This window comes from Urocitellus parryii, chromosome 6 (assembly GCF_045843805.1).
Source record: "Urocitellus parryii isolate mUroPar1 chromosome 6, mUroPar1.hap1, whole genome shotgun sequence".
Taxonomy (NCBI): Eukaryota; Metazoa; Chordata; class Mammalia; order Rodentia; family Sciuridae; genus Urocitellus; species Urocitellus parryii.
In genome coordinates this window covers 31798619-31816804 of record NC_135536.1, presented here as the reverse complement: position 1 = coordinate 31816804, position 18186 = coordinate 31798619, and the positions used below count along the sequence as shown (strand labels likewise).

The following is an 18186-nucleotide window of genomic DNA, read 5'->3' as shown; positions in this document are numbered from 1 at the left end:
AGTGCCCCTGAGTTCAATCCCAACCAAAAAAAAAAAAAAAAAGATGGAACGCCGACAGCACTCCTGAAATCCTTTGCATGACCTCTTCAGTTATTACAACACTCTCATAGATATCAATTATCCTGACACCACAGATTTGTTTTGCCTGTTTTTGAAATTTAAATAAATGGAATAGTATATTATGTAGTCTTGTGCCTGGCTTCTTGATTCAACAATATGTCCACACAGTTCATCTGTATTGTTGCATGTTGTAGTTTGTTCATTTGTACTACTATATATAGTATTGCATTGTATAAATATACTACAATTTATTCATTCTGCTAATAGACATTTGGGCTGTTTCTAATTTTGGCTATTATGAATAAAATTGCTATGAACATTCTAGAGGTGTCTTTTGAATATGTCTATATTTCTGCTGGGTGTAAACTAAATGTGAAATTACTGAAAAGTAGAGAATTGCTTCTCATTTGTCAGCTTCCTGCTATTTTTTTAACTTAGCCATTTTGATACATACGTACCAGTATCACATTTTTAAAATCTTATTTTTTAAATAAAATTATTATATTGGGATAATGTTAGGTTCACAGAACAGTTACTAAGACAATACAGAAAGTTTCTTATGTACTCTTCATCCAGTTTCCCCTAATGTTATTGTCTGAATGCTATAGTGGTAATTCAGACCTTATTCAGATTTTATCAGATCTTTCTTACATGCACTTCTGTGCATGTATGTAGTTGTGCACTTTGTCACCTGTGTATATCCATGTGTCCATTACCTCAATATGTAGAATAGTTCCATTGCCACAAAGGAACTCTTTATCCTACTCCTCATCACACCATATCCCCCATCCTACCACCATCCCTAACCCCTAAAAAATTTTTCATCATAATTTTGCCATTTTAAGAATCATAAATGGCATCAATATGGAATGTACTCTGTTGAGAATGACCCTTGTCTCTTACAGCATAATGTCTGAATTTTTTTTAATATTTAGTTTTCAGTGGACACAACATCTAGATTTTATTTTTATGTGGTGCTGAGGATGGAACCCAGCGCCCACTTATGCCAGGCGAGCGCGTTACCGCTTGAGCCACATCCCCAGCCCATAATACCTGAATTCTGTCCTAGTTTGTATACATATAAATAATTTGTTCCTTTTTTATTACTGTGGATGTACTAGTTTGCTTAACCATCTGTTAAAGGACATTTGGGTTGTTTGTAGTTTCGAGCTATTACAAATAAAGATGCTAGAAATATTTGTCTATAAAATTCTGTGGACAAATTTTCATATCAGATAAATATCCAGGAGTTTGGAAAGTGAATATATCAAATGGCAAGTGTATAATTTTGTAAGAAATCACCAAACTTCCTATTTCTATTCCTACCACCAATGTATAAAAGATCAGTTCTCTGCATTTTTCCAGGATTTAACTTTGCCAATAGTTTTTATTTTAATTATTCTAAATCATATAGTCTTAGCTCCTTTTAGGTTTTTTGTTTGTTTGCATTTTTTTCCTCATATTTTTTTTTTGTTTGTTGTGGTACTGTACTGGGGATTGAACCTAGTGGCACGGTACCACTGGGCTACATCCTCCCACCCTTTTTTAAATTTTGAGACAGGGTCTCATTAAGTTGCTCAGTCTGGCCTCAAACTTGCAATCTTCCTCCCTCAACTTCCTGAATAACAGGCGTTGCCACCACACAAGACTATATGTATTTTCTTAATGGTTAATGATATTGAACATCTTTTCATGTGCTTATTTGCCACTCATATGCATGTGCATGTGCTCATAACTTGTCACGCATATGGCATCTTTGCTTAAATATATATTCATGCCTTTGGCTCATTTTATAATTGCAATTTTTAAAAACTTGAGTTTTGAGGGTTTTTTTTTTTTACATATTCTAGATACAGATCCATTGTCAGATGGTTGTAAATATTTTCTCTCAGCCTGTAGCTTTTCTTTCTTTCTTTCTTTCTTTCTTTTTTTTTTTTTTTTCTTTTAGTACTTGAGGATTGAACCCATGGGCGCTTTACCACTGAGTCATATCCCCAGTCCTTTTTTATTTTCAGACCAGGATTTTGCTAAATTGCTGAGGGTCTCACTAAATTGCTGAGGCTGACTTTGAACTTGCAATCCTCTTGCTTCAGCCTTCCCAGATAATTAATTACAGGTGTATGCCACTGTGCCCGGCTGTCATATAATTTTTAAATTGGTTGGCAGTTTCAAAAAACTTCTGGAAGCTGGCAATTTCAAAAAAACTTCTGGAAGCACAGGCCTGTAATCCCATTGGCTGAGGAAGCTGAGGCAGAAGGATCCCAATCTCAAAGCCAGCCTCAGCAACTTAACGGGCCTTAAGCAACTCAGGGAGACTAGTTTTTAATTAAATAAATTACGAAAAAGGGCTGTGAATGTGGCTCAGTGGTTAAGTGCCCCTGAGTTCAATCCCTGGTACCAAAAAAATAAAACAAACAAATAAAACAACAACAACAACAAAAAAAAAACCTGCTGGAATTTTGACCATAATTGAGTGTTCACAACGGAATGAATTTTTAGAAATTCAAGTCTTACAATATACTGAAATGATGTAACTCTCCATTTATTTTGGTCTTCTTTGTTTTAATATTATTTTGTAGTTTTCTGCATAAAATTCTTACACATCTTTTATTAGATTTCATTTGTTTTGAAAACTGATTTTTCACTTTCCAATTATTGTTTATGTGTTGACTCCGTAGTTAGGTTATGGCTAAGCTTGCTTATTAATTCCAAAGATTGATTTTATATTTTTTATGAATATAATCATGCTATCTGTGAATACTGAAGTTTTTTTTTTCATTGCCAATTCTTCCGCCCTTATTGATTTTTCTTACTTTATTGTAGAGTTGACCTAAGTAATAATAGAATATTGTGAAAATAACTTGTGCGCCTTTTGAGATTTCCAAGGTCATAAAACACATTGTGGCTTCCTTCTTTCACTCGTTGTTTACTTCCGATTTGAGGAATCAGTCAACATGTGATGAGAACACTCAACCCTGTGGAGAGATCCATACAGGGAAGAACTGAGACCTTCTTCCAACAGCATCAATACCAGCTATGTGACTGAATTATCCTGTAAGCAGATCCTTCTTGCATTGGATTGACTGCAGTCCCTGTGGACATCTTAACCACAACCCCTTGATCAGGCCATGAAGACAACACAGCTATACATTCCCAAATTTCAGACCCACAGAAACTGTAAATTTTAAAATGTTAATTGTTCTTTTAAGCTATTAAAGTCTAGGGTAATTTCTTACACTGCAATAGATAACTAATACAAATTTTTGAGGACTGGGGATATATATCTCAGTAGAACACTTGTCTAGCATTTGTGAGGCCCTCGGTTTAATCCCTGCATTACAATAAAAAAGATGAAAAATGCAGAATTTTTGTATATGAATGTAAGATGTTCTCATAGCAAAAATCCACAAAGCTGTAGGGGACAGTGTCAGTGGGACAAATCTGGGAGGACTTTAAGATAAATGTCATTGAAAGCCTAAAATTCCTTGAAAAGACATAGAAAAATTCTGGTAGTTTTGAGAAGGCTGCCAGTGTGGACTTAAAGAATTGTGAGGAAGGTGATATTGGAAATAGGAGAAACAGAATCCTTGTTATATAATGGTAGAAAGTTCAGCTCTACTGGTGCCTATAGCAATGTGGAAGATAGAAAGCTTATCCAAACAAATAATCTAAGGACCTTTCTAGAAGAGTTAAAAGTCCTTCCCAATTTTTTTTTTTTAGTTTCCTGGAGTAAATATAACAGAAAAGAGACAAACTACAGCAACAACTATACCCTATTCTTGGGTCAGAAAATTTCTAGCCTCTTCAAATAAAGCAAATAGTAACAAATGGCAAGTGGGATCCCATCCAACAGCAGCTGAATACACACTCTTTTAAATCACAATGTGGAACCTTCTGTCTTAACAAATTTAAGTAGATCAAAAATCACATTAAGTATCTTTTCTGACCCCAGTAGTGTACAACTAGAAATCAGTAATGGGAGGGATTTCAGGAAATTCACAAATAAGTATAAATTAAACAGGCTTCTGAACAACAAATGGGTTAAAGAAGAAATGAAAGAGAATTTTTTTAGATATCTATTTTTTAGTTATAAATGGACACAATATTTTTATTTTGTTTATTTTTATGTAGAGTTGAGGATTGAACCCAGTGCCTCACATGTGTGAGGTAAGCTGAGCTATAAACCCAGCCCTGAATAGAGAAATATTTATATCAAGAGAAATGATAAGGCACACACAAATCAAAATTTATGGGATGCAGGAAAAGCAGGTCTAGGAGAGAAGTTCATAGCAATAAACATTTACATCAAAAAAGAAGTACAGATTTCAAATAAACAATCCAATGTTACTTTTTTTTTTTTTTTTGGCTTCTAGGGATTGAACTCAGGCATGCTTAGCTACATCCCCAGCCTCACTGAATTGCTGAAGTTGGCTTTGAACTTGTGATCTTCCTGCCTCAGCCTCCTGTTCTGCTGGGATTACAGATGCCACTGCACCTGGAGTAATGTCACAGTTTGAGGAAATGGAAAAAAATAGACTAAGCCAAAAGCTAGTAGTAAGAAGGAAATAATACATATCAGAGTGGAAAACAAATGAAATGGGGACTAGAAAAACAATAGAAAACAAAAAACTAAGATTTTTGTTTTTCACAAAGATAAACTAAATTATCAAATCTTTAGGAAGACAAAAAAAAGAAGATTCAAAACCAGAAGTTAAAAAACATTAAAAATGATATCACAGAAATTCAAAAGATCATAACAGACTACTATGAATAATTGTAAAATCAATAAATAGGATGACCTGTAAGAGATGGATGAATTCCTAGAAATGTGCCACTTACCCATTGCATTATGAAGAACTAGGATATCAAAACAGACCAATAATGAGTAAGAAAACTGAATTAATAATAAAAGTCTCCCATCAAAGAAAAGCCTAAGACCTGAGGCTTCACTGATGAATTTTACCAAACATTTAAAGTGAATAAATACCAATCCTTCTCAAACTCTTCCAAAAATATTGAAGAGGAGGGAATACTTCCAAATACATGTTATGAGGCTATTATTGTCCTGATATGAAAGCCAGACAAAGACAGTACAAGAAAAGAAAATTAGGGCTGATGATGTAACTCAGTGGTAAGAGTACTTGCCCAACACGGGTAAGGCTGTAGATTTAACCCCCTCCTCCACCCCACAAAAGAGAGAGAGAGAGAGAGAGAGAGAGAGGGGGAGAGAAATATGAATCAATGAATTACAGGTCAGCATTCCTGCTAAACATAAATGCAAAAATCCTCAACAAAATACTACCATACACATTCAGCAGCACATTAAATGGATCATTACCAATATCATGTGGGAGTTCTCCCTGGAATGCAAGGATGGTTCAACATAAATGAACAATAAATGTGCTATGCCACATGAGCAGAATGAAGGACAAACACCATACATTCATCTCAATACATGGAGAAAAATAGTTAGACAAAATTCAAAATCCTTTCAAGATAAACTTTTAACAAATTAGGAATGAAAGGAGTATTTCCCAAAGGTATCCAAGTAGAAAAGGAGGAAGTCAAATTGTCTCTGCAGATTACATGATCTTATATATAGATGCCCTAAAGACTCCACTGAAAAACTACTAAAACTAATAAGCAAATTCAGTAAAATTTCAGGATTAAAAAAGTATCATGCAGGGGCCGGAGTGGTGGCTCAGCTGTAGAGCACTTGCCTCATAAGTGTGAAGCACTGGGTTTGATCCTCAGCATCGCATATAAATAACTGAATAAAATAAATGTCCATCAACAATTTAAAAAAAATATTTTAGATCAGCATGCAAAAATTAGCAATGTGCTAAGTGCAATGGTACACATTTGTAATTCCAGTGGCTTGGGAGGCTGAGGCAGGAGGATCATGAGTTCAAAGCCAGCCTCAGCAACTTAGCAAGGCCCCATGCAACTCAGTAAGACCCTGTCTCTAAATAAAATACAAAATAGAGCTGAGGATGTGGCTCAGTGTGGTTAAGTGCCCCTGAGTTCAATCCCCAGTACTAAAAAACAAACAAATAAATAAAATTAGCAATGCTTGTAAAAAGACCCAAACTATATAAACAAACAAACAAAACAAAAACAAGAAAACAATTCCATTCATAACAGCTACCAAAAAATGTAGGAATAAATTTAACTAAGGAGATGAAAAATCTATATACCTAAAACTATAAAACATCAATGAAAGAAATTAATGAATACAGAAATAAATGGAAAATTATCCTATATCCATGGATTGGATTATTAACATGTCCATACTACCCAAAGTAATCTACAGCTTCATTGCAATCCCTATCAAAATAATAATAATATTTTTCAAAGATAGAAAAACAATCCTGAAAATGCTCATATGATACCACAGTAGCCATTCAGCTATGCATTCATCAACCAATTATTAATCTGTTGATTAGGTTAACGAGCTCATGATCCAATCACTCTCTAAAAGCCCCACCTCTGAACAGAGTTGAACCAAATTTTCATCACATGAGACTTTGGGAGACATTCATGATTTAAACCAGAATATCATCATTGATTATTTATTGGATCATCTTATTATTATTTTCCTACAGATAATTTTTAAGGGAGTGAAATTTTCTTTGTTTGTTTGTTTCTTTCTTTTTCTCTCTCTTTCTCTCTCTCTTTCTCTTTCTCTCTTTCTCTTTCTCTCTCTCCTTTCTTTCTTTCTTCTTTCTTTCTTTCTTTCTTTCTTTCTTTCTTTCTTTCTTTCTTTCTTTCTTTCTTTCTTTCTTTCTTTCTTTCTTTCTTTCTTTCTTTCTTTCTTTCTTTCTTTCTTTCTTTCTTTCTTTCTTTCTTTCTTTCTTTCTTTCTTTCTTTCTTTCTTTCTTTCTTTCTCTATCCTCCTGCCTCAGCTGGCCTGGAACTTGCTATCCTCCTGCCTCAGTCTGGGTGTACAGGTATTAAAACCATGCCCACCTGAAATTTTATCTTCTTATTTAACTTAGTTTTTTCTTTTAGCTTTTCCAATCTCAGAATTTCCCCCATCTTCCTTTCTTTGAGGTAGGGGGATAATTTGATCTGTCAGTAATATTTTGATACAAATTCATTTTCTTGGTCATTGTAACTTTTCAATGGTTAATATATTTGTTACCTTCTAGTGGCTCCTTTACTAATAAGAAACAGTAAATTTTTAAAGTAGAGTTATTCAAACTATTCAAAGGGGTCCTTATAAATTGCACAGGGACTACATGTTTCACTGTGAGGGAAGAAATCAAGAGAAGCTTTCATTCTGTTACTTTGAATATTGGGACACCTGATTAGCTTTTGTTTGAGGAAAGATAGAAATTCTCAAACATTAGAAAAAATACTACCTTTTAAAAAAATAACCATAGCCATCACAAATTTTAGTACTCCTTAATATTTCATGTAGATTACCAGTAAGTAACTTTTAGATTCACATAGAAGTTAAAATCTAAAGAATTATGCATGATTGATTCCTAAAAACCATAACTTTCATTTTTAAAAAATTCATGGTCACCTAGGAACATATTTTGTGAATCACTGATTAAAAAAATAATAATAAAATTCTGAGATAAGAGAAAGGGAGAAGAACTGTTGCTGCCTAATTGATATGGTCAAGGAAGTAAAAATTTTAATTCTCAGTTATAATTCAAATTCTCCCTGAGAAGTATCTTTAAAATAGGCAGTACAATTTTAGATCAGACTGTTTTCAAATTCTTTTTCTTAACCACTTATTAGCTAGGTAACATCTAGAAAGTTTATTAACTTCTGAATATTCATTTTCCTCACCTGTGAAATGTGGATGATATTAGTACCTACCTCATTTAGTTGACAATAAGACTGAAGTTCGGGCTGGGGATATTGCTCAGTTGATAGAGTGCTTATCTTGTATGCACAAGGCCCTGGGTTCAATCCCCAGCACACACACACACACACACACACACACACACACACACAAGACTGAATTTAATAATAGCTATAAAATAATGATCCCTGTAATAAACATTTCTATTATTTATTGCTGCTTAACCAGACACCTTAGCTGGGAATGGTGGTGCACACTTGTAATCCCAGTAGCTAGGGAGATCTAGGCAGGAAGATCACAAGTTTGAAGGTAGTTTGGGCAACATAGCAAGATCTTATCTTGAAATAAAAAAATAAAATGACTGGGGGTATATTTCAGTGTTAAAGTGCCCCTGGGTTCCATCCCCAGTATTGCCAATAAGTAAGTATGTAAAAAAGAAATCACCCTATAGTGTTTTAAAGTAACCACATATTTGCTCACTTATCTGCAATCTTGACTAGGCTCAGTTGGGTACTTCTAATGCCAGTTTCACCTAGAAATACTCATGTGGCTGCAGTTATTGCTAGCCTTTACTGGGACTGGAAGGTTCAATATGGCTTTACTCACATACTTCAGCTTGTGTAGCTGAAGTCCTGGGGCCTAACTTACCTCTCTCTCCATATGATTTCTTCAGCAGAATAACCAGATCTTTTTTTTTTTTTTTTTCCACACAATGGCTCAGAGCTCAAAGAGAGAAACAGCTAGCCTCTGTAATTTACCAAGGCCACTCATGCAGCATTCCACTCACTGAAGAAAGTCACAAGGACAGTACCTCTCTTTTATCTCTCTCAAAAATCTTTAGTGAAGTCTGTACCTGAATGCTTTGTGTGAGAGTGGTGTGTATGGTTAGAAAGAAGATATGTGATTTCCTGTTGGATCAGTGAAGATGACAAGCAGACACAAAAACCACGAGCTAGAGGAGACTATGCTAAGCACTCCACAATTTGCAGAAATTATAGTCTAACTTTTTTTAGTTGTCAATGGACATTTATTTATTTATATGCAGTGCTGAGAATCGAACCCAGAGCCTCATACATGCTAGGTAAGCTGTCTACCACTGAGCCACAATCCCAGCCCTATAGAGTCTAATTTTCCCATATAGACTTTGACTTCTGACCAAAATGGAATAGTAAGAATAAAATTTACCCTCATGCCTAAAATGTTATGATGAGATTGCAATAAATCACTGAGCCAATCTTTAAGCAGGAGACAGAACATTTATTCACCAGCTGGCAGGCCAAGGGGCAGGCTGCAAGTCTACACCCTTCAACTCCCTCTAGGGATTAGAGTACACCTTTTATACCACAAGTAAAGCGTGTCAGTTCATTAATCATAAGTGGCTGTTGTTAGGATTCAAGACCATAAACAAACATCATGAGATCTAAAATCATAAGAAGAAGGGGAAGTGGGTCAAAATGACCCTAGTTGAGTACAAATTAAAGAATGGTTACTAACACCTAGACAATCATTATCTGACAGGGTACATTGTCCAAGAAAAATGGGAACAAAAAAGAGAATAATTTTATATTGCATAAGAATTGCCATTTTGTGTTGCCAAACATACTATGCCAAGCAACTGTTGATGGGTACAGAAGTGGGGTGTTTTCCCATGGGAGAAGCATTTCTTACATGACATGGAGTCTCAGGGTAAAATGGAGTCTGTTTAGTCATTGCCCACATAGCCTGGCCTATAACAACATCAAAAATAAAATAAATACATGAAACAATTTTAAAGACATTAGATATACAACGCAATGAAAGACAATGATCCCTGAGAGGTGAGAAACAAATGAATGAGTTTGAGAGTTTCCCCAATGAACTGCCTTTGGAGAGTTTCCAGATCACAGAGCAAGAAGGGGGAACTGAGGAGAAGCCTGGAATACCTCCTGAGTTGAAGAGGAACTGAGAATCTAAGGAGACCTACAGACTTCCATGCATATTACAAAAAGCCTCTCCACAGAGAGAAAGCCTACAAAGGGCTCTGGCTCAACTATTCATCAGAGTAGTGATGGATACATCATATGAAGCAACCACCCTAGGACAAAGAAGAAACAGTCTAAAAAGAATGGGAGAAAACAGTGTCTAGTGCTTACAAAGGGTCAAGTAGAGTTCCGGTTCCCATCAACCATATTGGAAAAATTCACAGTTCATGGTTTGGTAGAGTGTTTGGGAAGGTCTTCCTTAAGCAGTGGGGAATAATTATCCCTAGATTGAGCACTGTTGTGGACTTGCCTTAAAAATTATAAAAGCAAGACTGAAAAGTATTAAAGAATTCTAATTGTACCAGAAAATTCTAATTGCATCCTAGAAGAAAAAGTATTTTGCTGTGACCAGAGTGGCTAATCTTTCAGGTTGCAGTGAGGTTGAAGCTGATAAGAAAACACCTCATTTCTGTACCCATCAACAGTTGCTTGGCATAACATGTTTGGCAACACAAACATGGAGATTAGAAAATAAAGACTCACAGATGCAGATTTTGAAGGTAAATAGCTGGGATCAGATGTAGTGCTGCTCTCTGATGGAGAAGCAGATCTAAAGAGTTCACCAGCAATCTTTATTTATATATGTCTCATTATCAGGTTAAAGACTATGCAAGCATTACTCTTTGTACTCACAAAGTTACAGGGCTAAAAACATCTTTTCTGCAGTTGTAATCCACAGTTGCAATGTGCAATGTTAGGATCTTTGTGTATTGCTCAAGAAAGTCCATTGTTTAAAGTTACTATTAACTGGGAAGCATCAGAAGTAACAGAGCTGGTGAAACATTGTGGTTGTCTAGCAAGAGAGTTCCTCTATTCCCAGGAGCTATGTGTCTGAGATCAAGGTCAAAGCTGATAAGACTCTTCTGCAGAGTCTCCACATGCAGGGCATTACCACAGCAGCTAGTCATCCTGCACTGTTGCACAGGAACATTCACAGGCACCAGGCTTGCTACAGTCCTGATATCATTAGAGACCCCAATCTCAGACACTGCTCTCCCTTTCTCTGTCACCATTCTCCACAGTATTTATAAGAACATAAAAATATTCAGTACCAAATAGGATACATACAGTAAATTCACAACATCTAATATCCAAAGATTATTAGGCATGTATAGAGATAGGAAGCTGGGCATGGTGGTGCATGCCTATAATCTCAGTGGCTGGGGAGGCTGATGCAGGAGGATTGCAAGTTCAAAGCCAGTCTCAGCAATTTAGCAAGGTCCTAATCAACTTAGTAAGACCATGTTTCAAAATAAAACATAAAAAGGGCTGGGGATGTTGCTCAGTGGCAAGCACATCCTGGGTTCCTGTACCCATCAATCTTACTGTGGGAGTACAGCTCACTAATGCTTTATTTATTTTTCCTTCTTTTTGAGTATCATTTTGGATAGTTTAATGCCTCCAAGTTCACCATTTTTTTCCTTCTGCAATGTCTAATCTGTTGTTAAATCACATCCAATGTATATGATATTATAGTTTTCATCACTAGAAGTTTGATTCCAGTTTCTTTTCTACTTCAAGTGGCCCAATGTAAATTAATTGAATTAATTAATTGGAGTTCTTGAGGTGAGGGGAAGGGGAGAATGAGAAAATAATATTTGAACAAGTAATAGCTAAAACTTTTCAAATTTGATGAAAACAATATCTCATAGAGCCAATAAGATGAATGAACCCCAAGCACAAGACACATGAAAAAAAACTACATAAGGACATACTGTAGTCAAATTGTTCAAAACCAATGAAAAGAGGAACTCTTAAAAGCAGCCAGGCAAGGTGGTGCATACCTGCAATCCCAGCAATTCAGGAGGCTTAGGCAAAAGAACTGCAAGTTTGGAGCTGGGGCTGGGACTCAGCGGAAGCACACTTGCCTGATATGTGTGAGGCACTGGGTTGGATTCTCAGCACTAAATATAAAAAAAAGTAAAATAAAGGTATAATAACTACAAAAAGTATTTAATAAAAAAAGAATTGCAAGTTTTAGGCTAGCCTCAGCAACTTAGAGAGACCCTATCTCAAAACTTAAAAAAAAAAAAAAAATTTAAGGACTGGGTATGTAGCTCAGTGGTAGAGAATCCCTGGGTTCAACCCCTAGTACAAAGAAAGAAAGGAAGGAAGGAAGGAGGCAGCCAGAGAAAAATTTTATGTTCCATAGAGAGAAATAAGACGCAGATTTCTGTTGGAAGTGGTACTACAAGCAAGAAGACAACATACTGAAGAAAAAGAAACTGTCAATCTGGAATCCTGAACATTCACTAAGATATACCATGATCTGGTTGTAAAACATGTCTCAATGAATTGAAAAACATTCAAGTCTTACACAGTATGTTCTCTGACCACATAAATATAAACAGTAAAATAAAGCACTAAGCCTCATGTTACTCAGTAGGAAATTGACAGCTGAAAGAAAGATCCCTAGAAAATTCCTTAATATTTGGGAACTATATGGCATATCTCTGATTTTATTATAATCTTGAAAAACAAGGTCCTCGGGTCTAACCTAAGGCAAAAAATATACACTGAGTAACTGTCATAGAAGAAAGAAAAACTTGATTTTCCAGTATAGAGTGCACACGGTTGATATTCATGAAGGAGTTAAGTTTAGAGTTAAGATACAGCAGTTCTTTGAGGCTAACAACCTATCATTAGGGGGATTTGATGTGGATCCATTCCTGTCATTTCCACTTTCTCAGTCACCTGATTCCATGGGGGCAAAGACTCTTGGGAGAGACTAACTTTGCAAACACTTTAATGGGTCTACCAGGGGCCAATTATTCTCATTTCCTCATTTGCCTCCTAAAATCTCATCAATGAACACATCCTTCTTCTTAGTTGTGAGCTGCCCCAGGGAAAAGATGGCTCTAGGGTGTCCTCTGTGAGCACAAGATAAGTTGTGAGGAGCTCACAGGGAGTGTGGGGTCACCATACTACTCTTACCACGTGAGAGGTTAAAGCCAGTAGTAGGCTCTGGTCCCCAGGCTCAGTCAGTGCACACGAGGAGTCTGGCTTTGTCTTCATGGATCTTCCACTGAAGGCAAGTGTTATGAGTACCAGAGCAACAGCTCTACTACCATGTCATGTGCATGGCTGGAATTACATGGTTTGTTTAAGAATATCTTGACTATTCTGAGGAGGAAATTCTCTGGTGTTGGATTACCATCAGGAGTCTGAAAGTTGTTAACTATTGATAGATCTTCTGGAGCAAAGACAAAGTCCAAGACATCCTACTCACAGTCTGACTTCCCAGGACCCAAAGAATTCTGGCAAGTTAGGAAAGAATATTTATTTGCAGTTTAGGAAGATTTGTCTGCTCCTTCAAGTTTAGTCTTGGTTTAGTCTTTCTCAACGTGTGGTTCAGAGACTACCTGTTTCCAAATCACCAGATTTTGATGGATCAAATTCTCTGCAATGCAGACCTGCAACCTGCACATACAAGTTCCTCAAGTGAACTTTGGGCAAGGCACTTTATTGTTTGATAATCATTTTTTTGGAATCATTGTTGCTTAAAGAAACTCCCTGGATGCTTGCCCTTCATATGTTCTCTCACTGTGCTATCACAGGGAGGAAATCAAGGAGTCGGGGGTAAATAAAGTCCCCTGCCTACTCCTCATGCATTGCTGGCTGCAGGCATTTGCCCTAACTCCTAGAAAGTTCACTCCTCCATCTATTCCCTTATGATAAGTTTTTCTTTAAGTTGTGTTTATTTATTTATTTGTGTGTGTGTGTGTGTGTGTGTGTGTGTGTGTGTGTGTGTATGGTGCTGGGGATTAAACCTGGGGCTTTATGCATGCAAGGCAAGCACTCTACCAATTGAGCTATATCCTCAGCTCCACCTTTAAGTTTTATTCCTACTTTCACTCACGGGTATGAAGTGCAGTCAACAGAAAACAGTGATTATTCCAGAATTCTTTGAAAAACTGTCAGAGACAATAATTTCTCCATAATCTCTTCCATAACTAATTCTATAGTTTGAAGAATTTTGAATTTAGTGTAGATTGGAGCAAGGAGATGAGGGAGGAAAGGGGAGGAGAGAAAGTAGATTTAAATCAAGTAATAAATCTGGAGACTCTGATCAGCTATCTGCTGTACTACCCAGCACACTACCCTAACCTTTCCTATCACTCCATCCCAGCACAGAGAGATACTTGCAGGATTGTTGCCTAAACTGAAACAGTCTATTGAGGAAAGAAGATGAGAATCTGGGTCTCTACTCTTAATGACAATCTGATTATTTTCTTAAAGTTCCTGTAAGTTATTTCTACCCTGAGAGCTCTGCCGTCCATTCCTCTGAAGTCCTGTAATTTACCTTGTTGCTGAGTTGGCCTTAGACACCAAATAGGGCCAATGTATTTGCATCCCAAATCTAGTACTGCCACATTCTACAATATTAGAATTTATATAAAGTATCAGCTGCCAGAATCTTCGCTCAATAAAACTCTTTCCCCTCCTGAATCCTCATAATTTCTTTCAAGGTGTGCTATTTACTTATTATCCTCGGGGCCAGAAGAGGTGGCTCAATTTTGTCCTTCTCTGTCTTTCCCAGTCATGCTTTCTGGTGTTCAAGTCTTTACAACTGAGGGTCCTCACAGAAGAGGATTTAACCCACTGCAGGACCCAGAGGTGATTCAGGACACAGTGGAAGAGGAGCCAATGGAGCAAGGGAGAGTATAATACTTAAGTGGTGCTTGTTCAGCTGTGTCCATTCTGAACAGAAAAGGCATTTTGACAGAGCTTTAGTCTCGGAGAGGGGCTGATCCTTCCCTGTGTCTCAATAGCCTCTGCATCCAGGGTAGTTATATTCCCTGGGAATGACTGGTGCCTTCATGAACAATGGGTGGTGATTTCCTCTTGGTTGATGCTCCCGAATTCACAATCTCAGCTTGTTCTTTACATCACTCTCATTCCTCCACATCCTCAGCCCTGTGAGCTGAGCCAGCGAGCCACCTTCAGCTCCTCTGAAATCCTTCTCAGTCTCTCTTTTTTTGTTAATATTTATTTATTTATTTATTTTAGTTTTCGGCGGACACAACATCTTTGTTGGTATGTGGTGCTGAGGATCGAACCTGGGCTGCACGCATGCCAGGCGAGCGCGCTACCGCTTGAGCCACATCCCCAGCCCCTCTCAGTCACTCTTGATTGGCACATGTTTCTTTGTCTATATTGTTTGGTGGTTGGTTACTTGCTAAATTTTGTTGCTGTTTTATCTCATTTATTATGTTTATTTATGTATTAGGTCTATCTCCCCAAAAAGAACAATGGTAGCTAATACTCTTTGGACTTTCTCAACATGCCCTTTGTTCAAGGGCTCATTGAATTTTTACAATATTTTGAGATAAGTACTGTTGATTCCTGTTTTACAGATGAGAAAATGCAAACTTGGGGAGGTTAATTTACATTTCCAAATTCACACAACTACTTAGCTAGTGATAAAGCCCCAGCTTTGAACCTTGACAGTTTGACACCAGAACCTTTGTTTACATAAAATACTCTATCTCTAGAATACAAACTTCCAGGGCTCAGGCACTCTTGAATTTCTGATAGGGAGAACACAGTGCTATGCATATAGAAAACTGAGAATATATATTTGGTGAGTGAATGTTTTATTATTCAGACATTTTTAATATCTCTGTGAGACCAAATTGTGTATATTCCTTTTATAGTTTTCTGTTGTTGCTCAAGTAATGCCTACTAATATAACCAAACAACCAATCCCATAGAGAAGACCCCATCTATGACAGAGTCCTATCTGCAAAGTCAGATTTCTTCAGAAAGACTAATCTCAAGAAGGTGGTCCTTCGGGCAGAACTAAACCCAGTAAGAGCCCCTGGGCGTTCAATCTCACTTACAGTAGTGCCCACACTTGTGGTGCTTCCTGGAGCACAATCCCACGCTCACTTCAGAGCACTAGAAAAACATGGAAGGGAGAAACCTGAGCCAAGGGACTGAGTTTGAGCTCTTGGGTCTCACCAGTGACCCCCAGCTCCAGAGGCTGCTCTTTGTGGTGTTCCTGGGGATCTACACCATCACTCTATTGGGGAACTTGGTCATGTTCCTCCTGATCCATGTGAGTGCCACCCTGCACACGCCCATGTACTCCCTCCTGAAGAGCCTTTCCTTTTTGGATTTCTGCTATTCCTCCACAGTTGTCCCCCAGACCCTGGTGAACTTTTTGGTCAAGAGAAGGGTGATCTCCTATCTGGGCTGCATGGCTCAGATGTTCTTCTATGCGGGTTTCGCCACCAGCGAGTGCTATCTCATTGCAGCCATGGCCTATGACCGCTATGCCGCTATTTGTAACCCCCTGCTCTACCCAACCATCATGTCTCCTGAGGTCTGTGCCTCTCTGATTGTGGGCTCCTACAGTGTCGGGTTTCTTAATTCTCTTATCCACACAAGCTGTATCTTCAGTCTGAAATTCTGTGGTGCTCACGTGGTCACTCACTTCTTCTGTGATGGACCACCCATCCTGTCCCTGTCCTGTGTGGACACTTCACTGTGTGAGATCCTGCTCTTCATTTTTGCAGGTTTCAACCTTTTGAGCTGCACTCTCACCATCTTGATCTCCTACATCTTAATCCTCATCACCATCCTGAGAATGAGCTCAGCCCAGGGCAGGTTCAAGGCATTTTCCACCTGTGCTTCCCACCTCACTGCCGTCTGCCTCTTCTTTGGCACAACACTTTTTATGTACCTGCGTCCCAGGTCCAGCTACTCGCTGACCCAGGACCGCACAGTTGCTGTGATCTACACGGTGGTGATCCCGATGCTGAACCCATTAATTTATTCTTTGAGGAACAAGGATGTAAAGGAGGCCTTAAGAAAGGTTTGGAGCAGGAAAACAATGGAATGATCTTCTCAACTCACTGTCACGTGTCTTCGGAAAGCAGAGGGAACTTACTGTATGTGGTGCTTCCTGGGCACAGTACCTGCCTCAGAAAGAATAGATGGTGTCTTAGACACTAAGTGGGAAGGGACTGTCTGTTTGTTGCACGACTAGACCCACTGGCAAAATGTAGTTATGCTTTTGTTCTGATGCTTCCTTTATATTTCAAGGTTTCTGAATATAGATCACAAATGAATATAGACATTTGTACTCTTCATAATAAAGTTATTCCTTAACTAACTGGAAGATATTGGCTCCTTGAGGAAAACTTTCTTATTCTTTACAATCTTCACCTCATAAAAAACTGCCTTGCCGGGCACTGTGGTACATGCCTGTAATCCCAGAGGCTTGGGAGGCTAGACAGGAGGATCCCAATTTCGAGGCCACCCTCATCAACTTAGCAAGGCCCAAAGCAATTTATGGAGACTCTGTCTCAAAATTAAAAATAAAAAGGGCTGGGGATGTGTCTCAGTGGTTAAGTGCCCCTGTGTTTAATCCTGGTACTAAAAAACAAAAACAGAACAACAACAAAAACCCTACTAGCTTTCATCAAATGCCTCTTTAAAAGCTCTTGACAATCCATATGGACTTTATTTTTGTTTCTGTGGTGAATTGAAGACAGATTTCTTAATGTTAAACCTTTCTTGAATCTTTTTTTTTTTTTAAAGAGAGAGAGAGAGAGAGAGAGAGAATTTTTTAAAATATTTATTTATTTTTTAGTTCTCGGCGGACACAACATCTTTGTTGGTATGTGGTGCTGAGGATCGAACCCGGGCCGCACGCATGCCAGGCGAGCGCGCTACCGCTTGAGCCACATCCCCAGCCCCCCTTTCTTGAATCTTGACATTCTTTTTTATTATGAAATAATTTCATTTTAATAGACTGTTAGATTTGATTTGTGTATTTAGACTCTTGGCCTCTGTATTCAAAGATAAAATTGATTGTTTTGTGTTATATTTATAATGTTTTAATATTAAAAGCAAGCTAGTTTTAGAAAAAAAAATTGGAGTTTTTTTTCTTCTTTTCCTATAGTGTGGAATTATTTATTTATTTATTTATTTTTGAACAGCCATATATGGAATTTTTATTTTTCATTACTGGTAATCGAACCCAGTGGCACTTTACCACTGAGACACATCCCCAACCCTTTTTTTAACCTGCTAAGGCTGGCCTGCTTGTGAATCTCCTGTCTCAGCCTCTGGAGTAACTGGACTTACAGGTGTGGGCCACCACACCCAACAGTATTATGTCATTTTTTTTTTTTTTGGTGGGGCGGGTACCAGAGATTGAACCCAATGGTGCTTAACCACTGAGCCACATCCCCAACCCTTTTTAAAAAAATTATGTTTTAGTTGTAGTTGGACACAGTACCTTTATTTTATTTATTTCTTTTTATGTGGTGCTGA

At 37.7% G+C, this 18186-nt stretch overlaps 1 protein-coding gene across 1 annotated transcript; it reads left to right on the top strand.

The window, feature by feature from the left end:
- The first annotated feature begins 15628 nt into the window (after positions 1–15628).
- Positions 15629–16747, top strand: Or5au1 (olfactory receptor family 5 subfamily AU member 1). Its single transcript, XM_026414245.2, has one exon. It carries the CDS (start codon positions 15812–15814, stop codon positions 16745–16747), a length of 936 nt encoding a protein of 311 aa, XP_026270030.1. The 5' UTR covers positions 15629–15811.
- The last annotated feature ends 1439 nt before the right edge of the window (positions 16748–18186 follow it).

Bases quoted from the DNA above. Each gene is read 5' to 3' on its own strand.
- Or5au1 (XM_026414245.2), top strand. From the start codon at position 15,812: ATGGAAGGGAGAAACCTGAGCCAAGGGACTGAGTTTGAGCTCTTGGGT.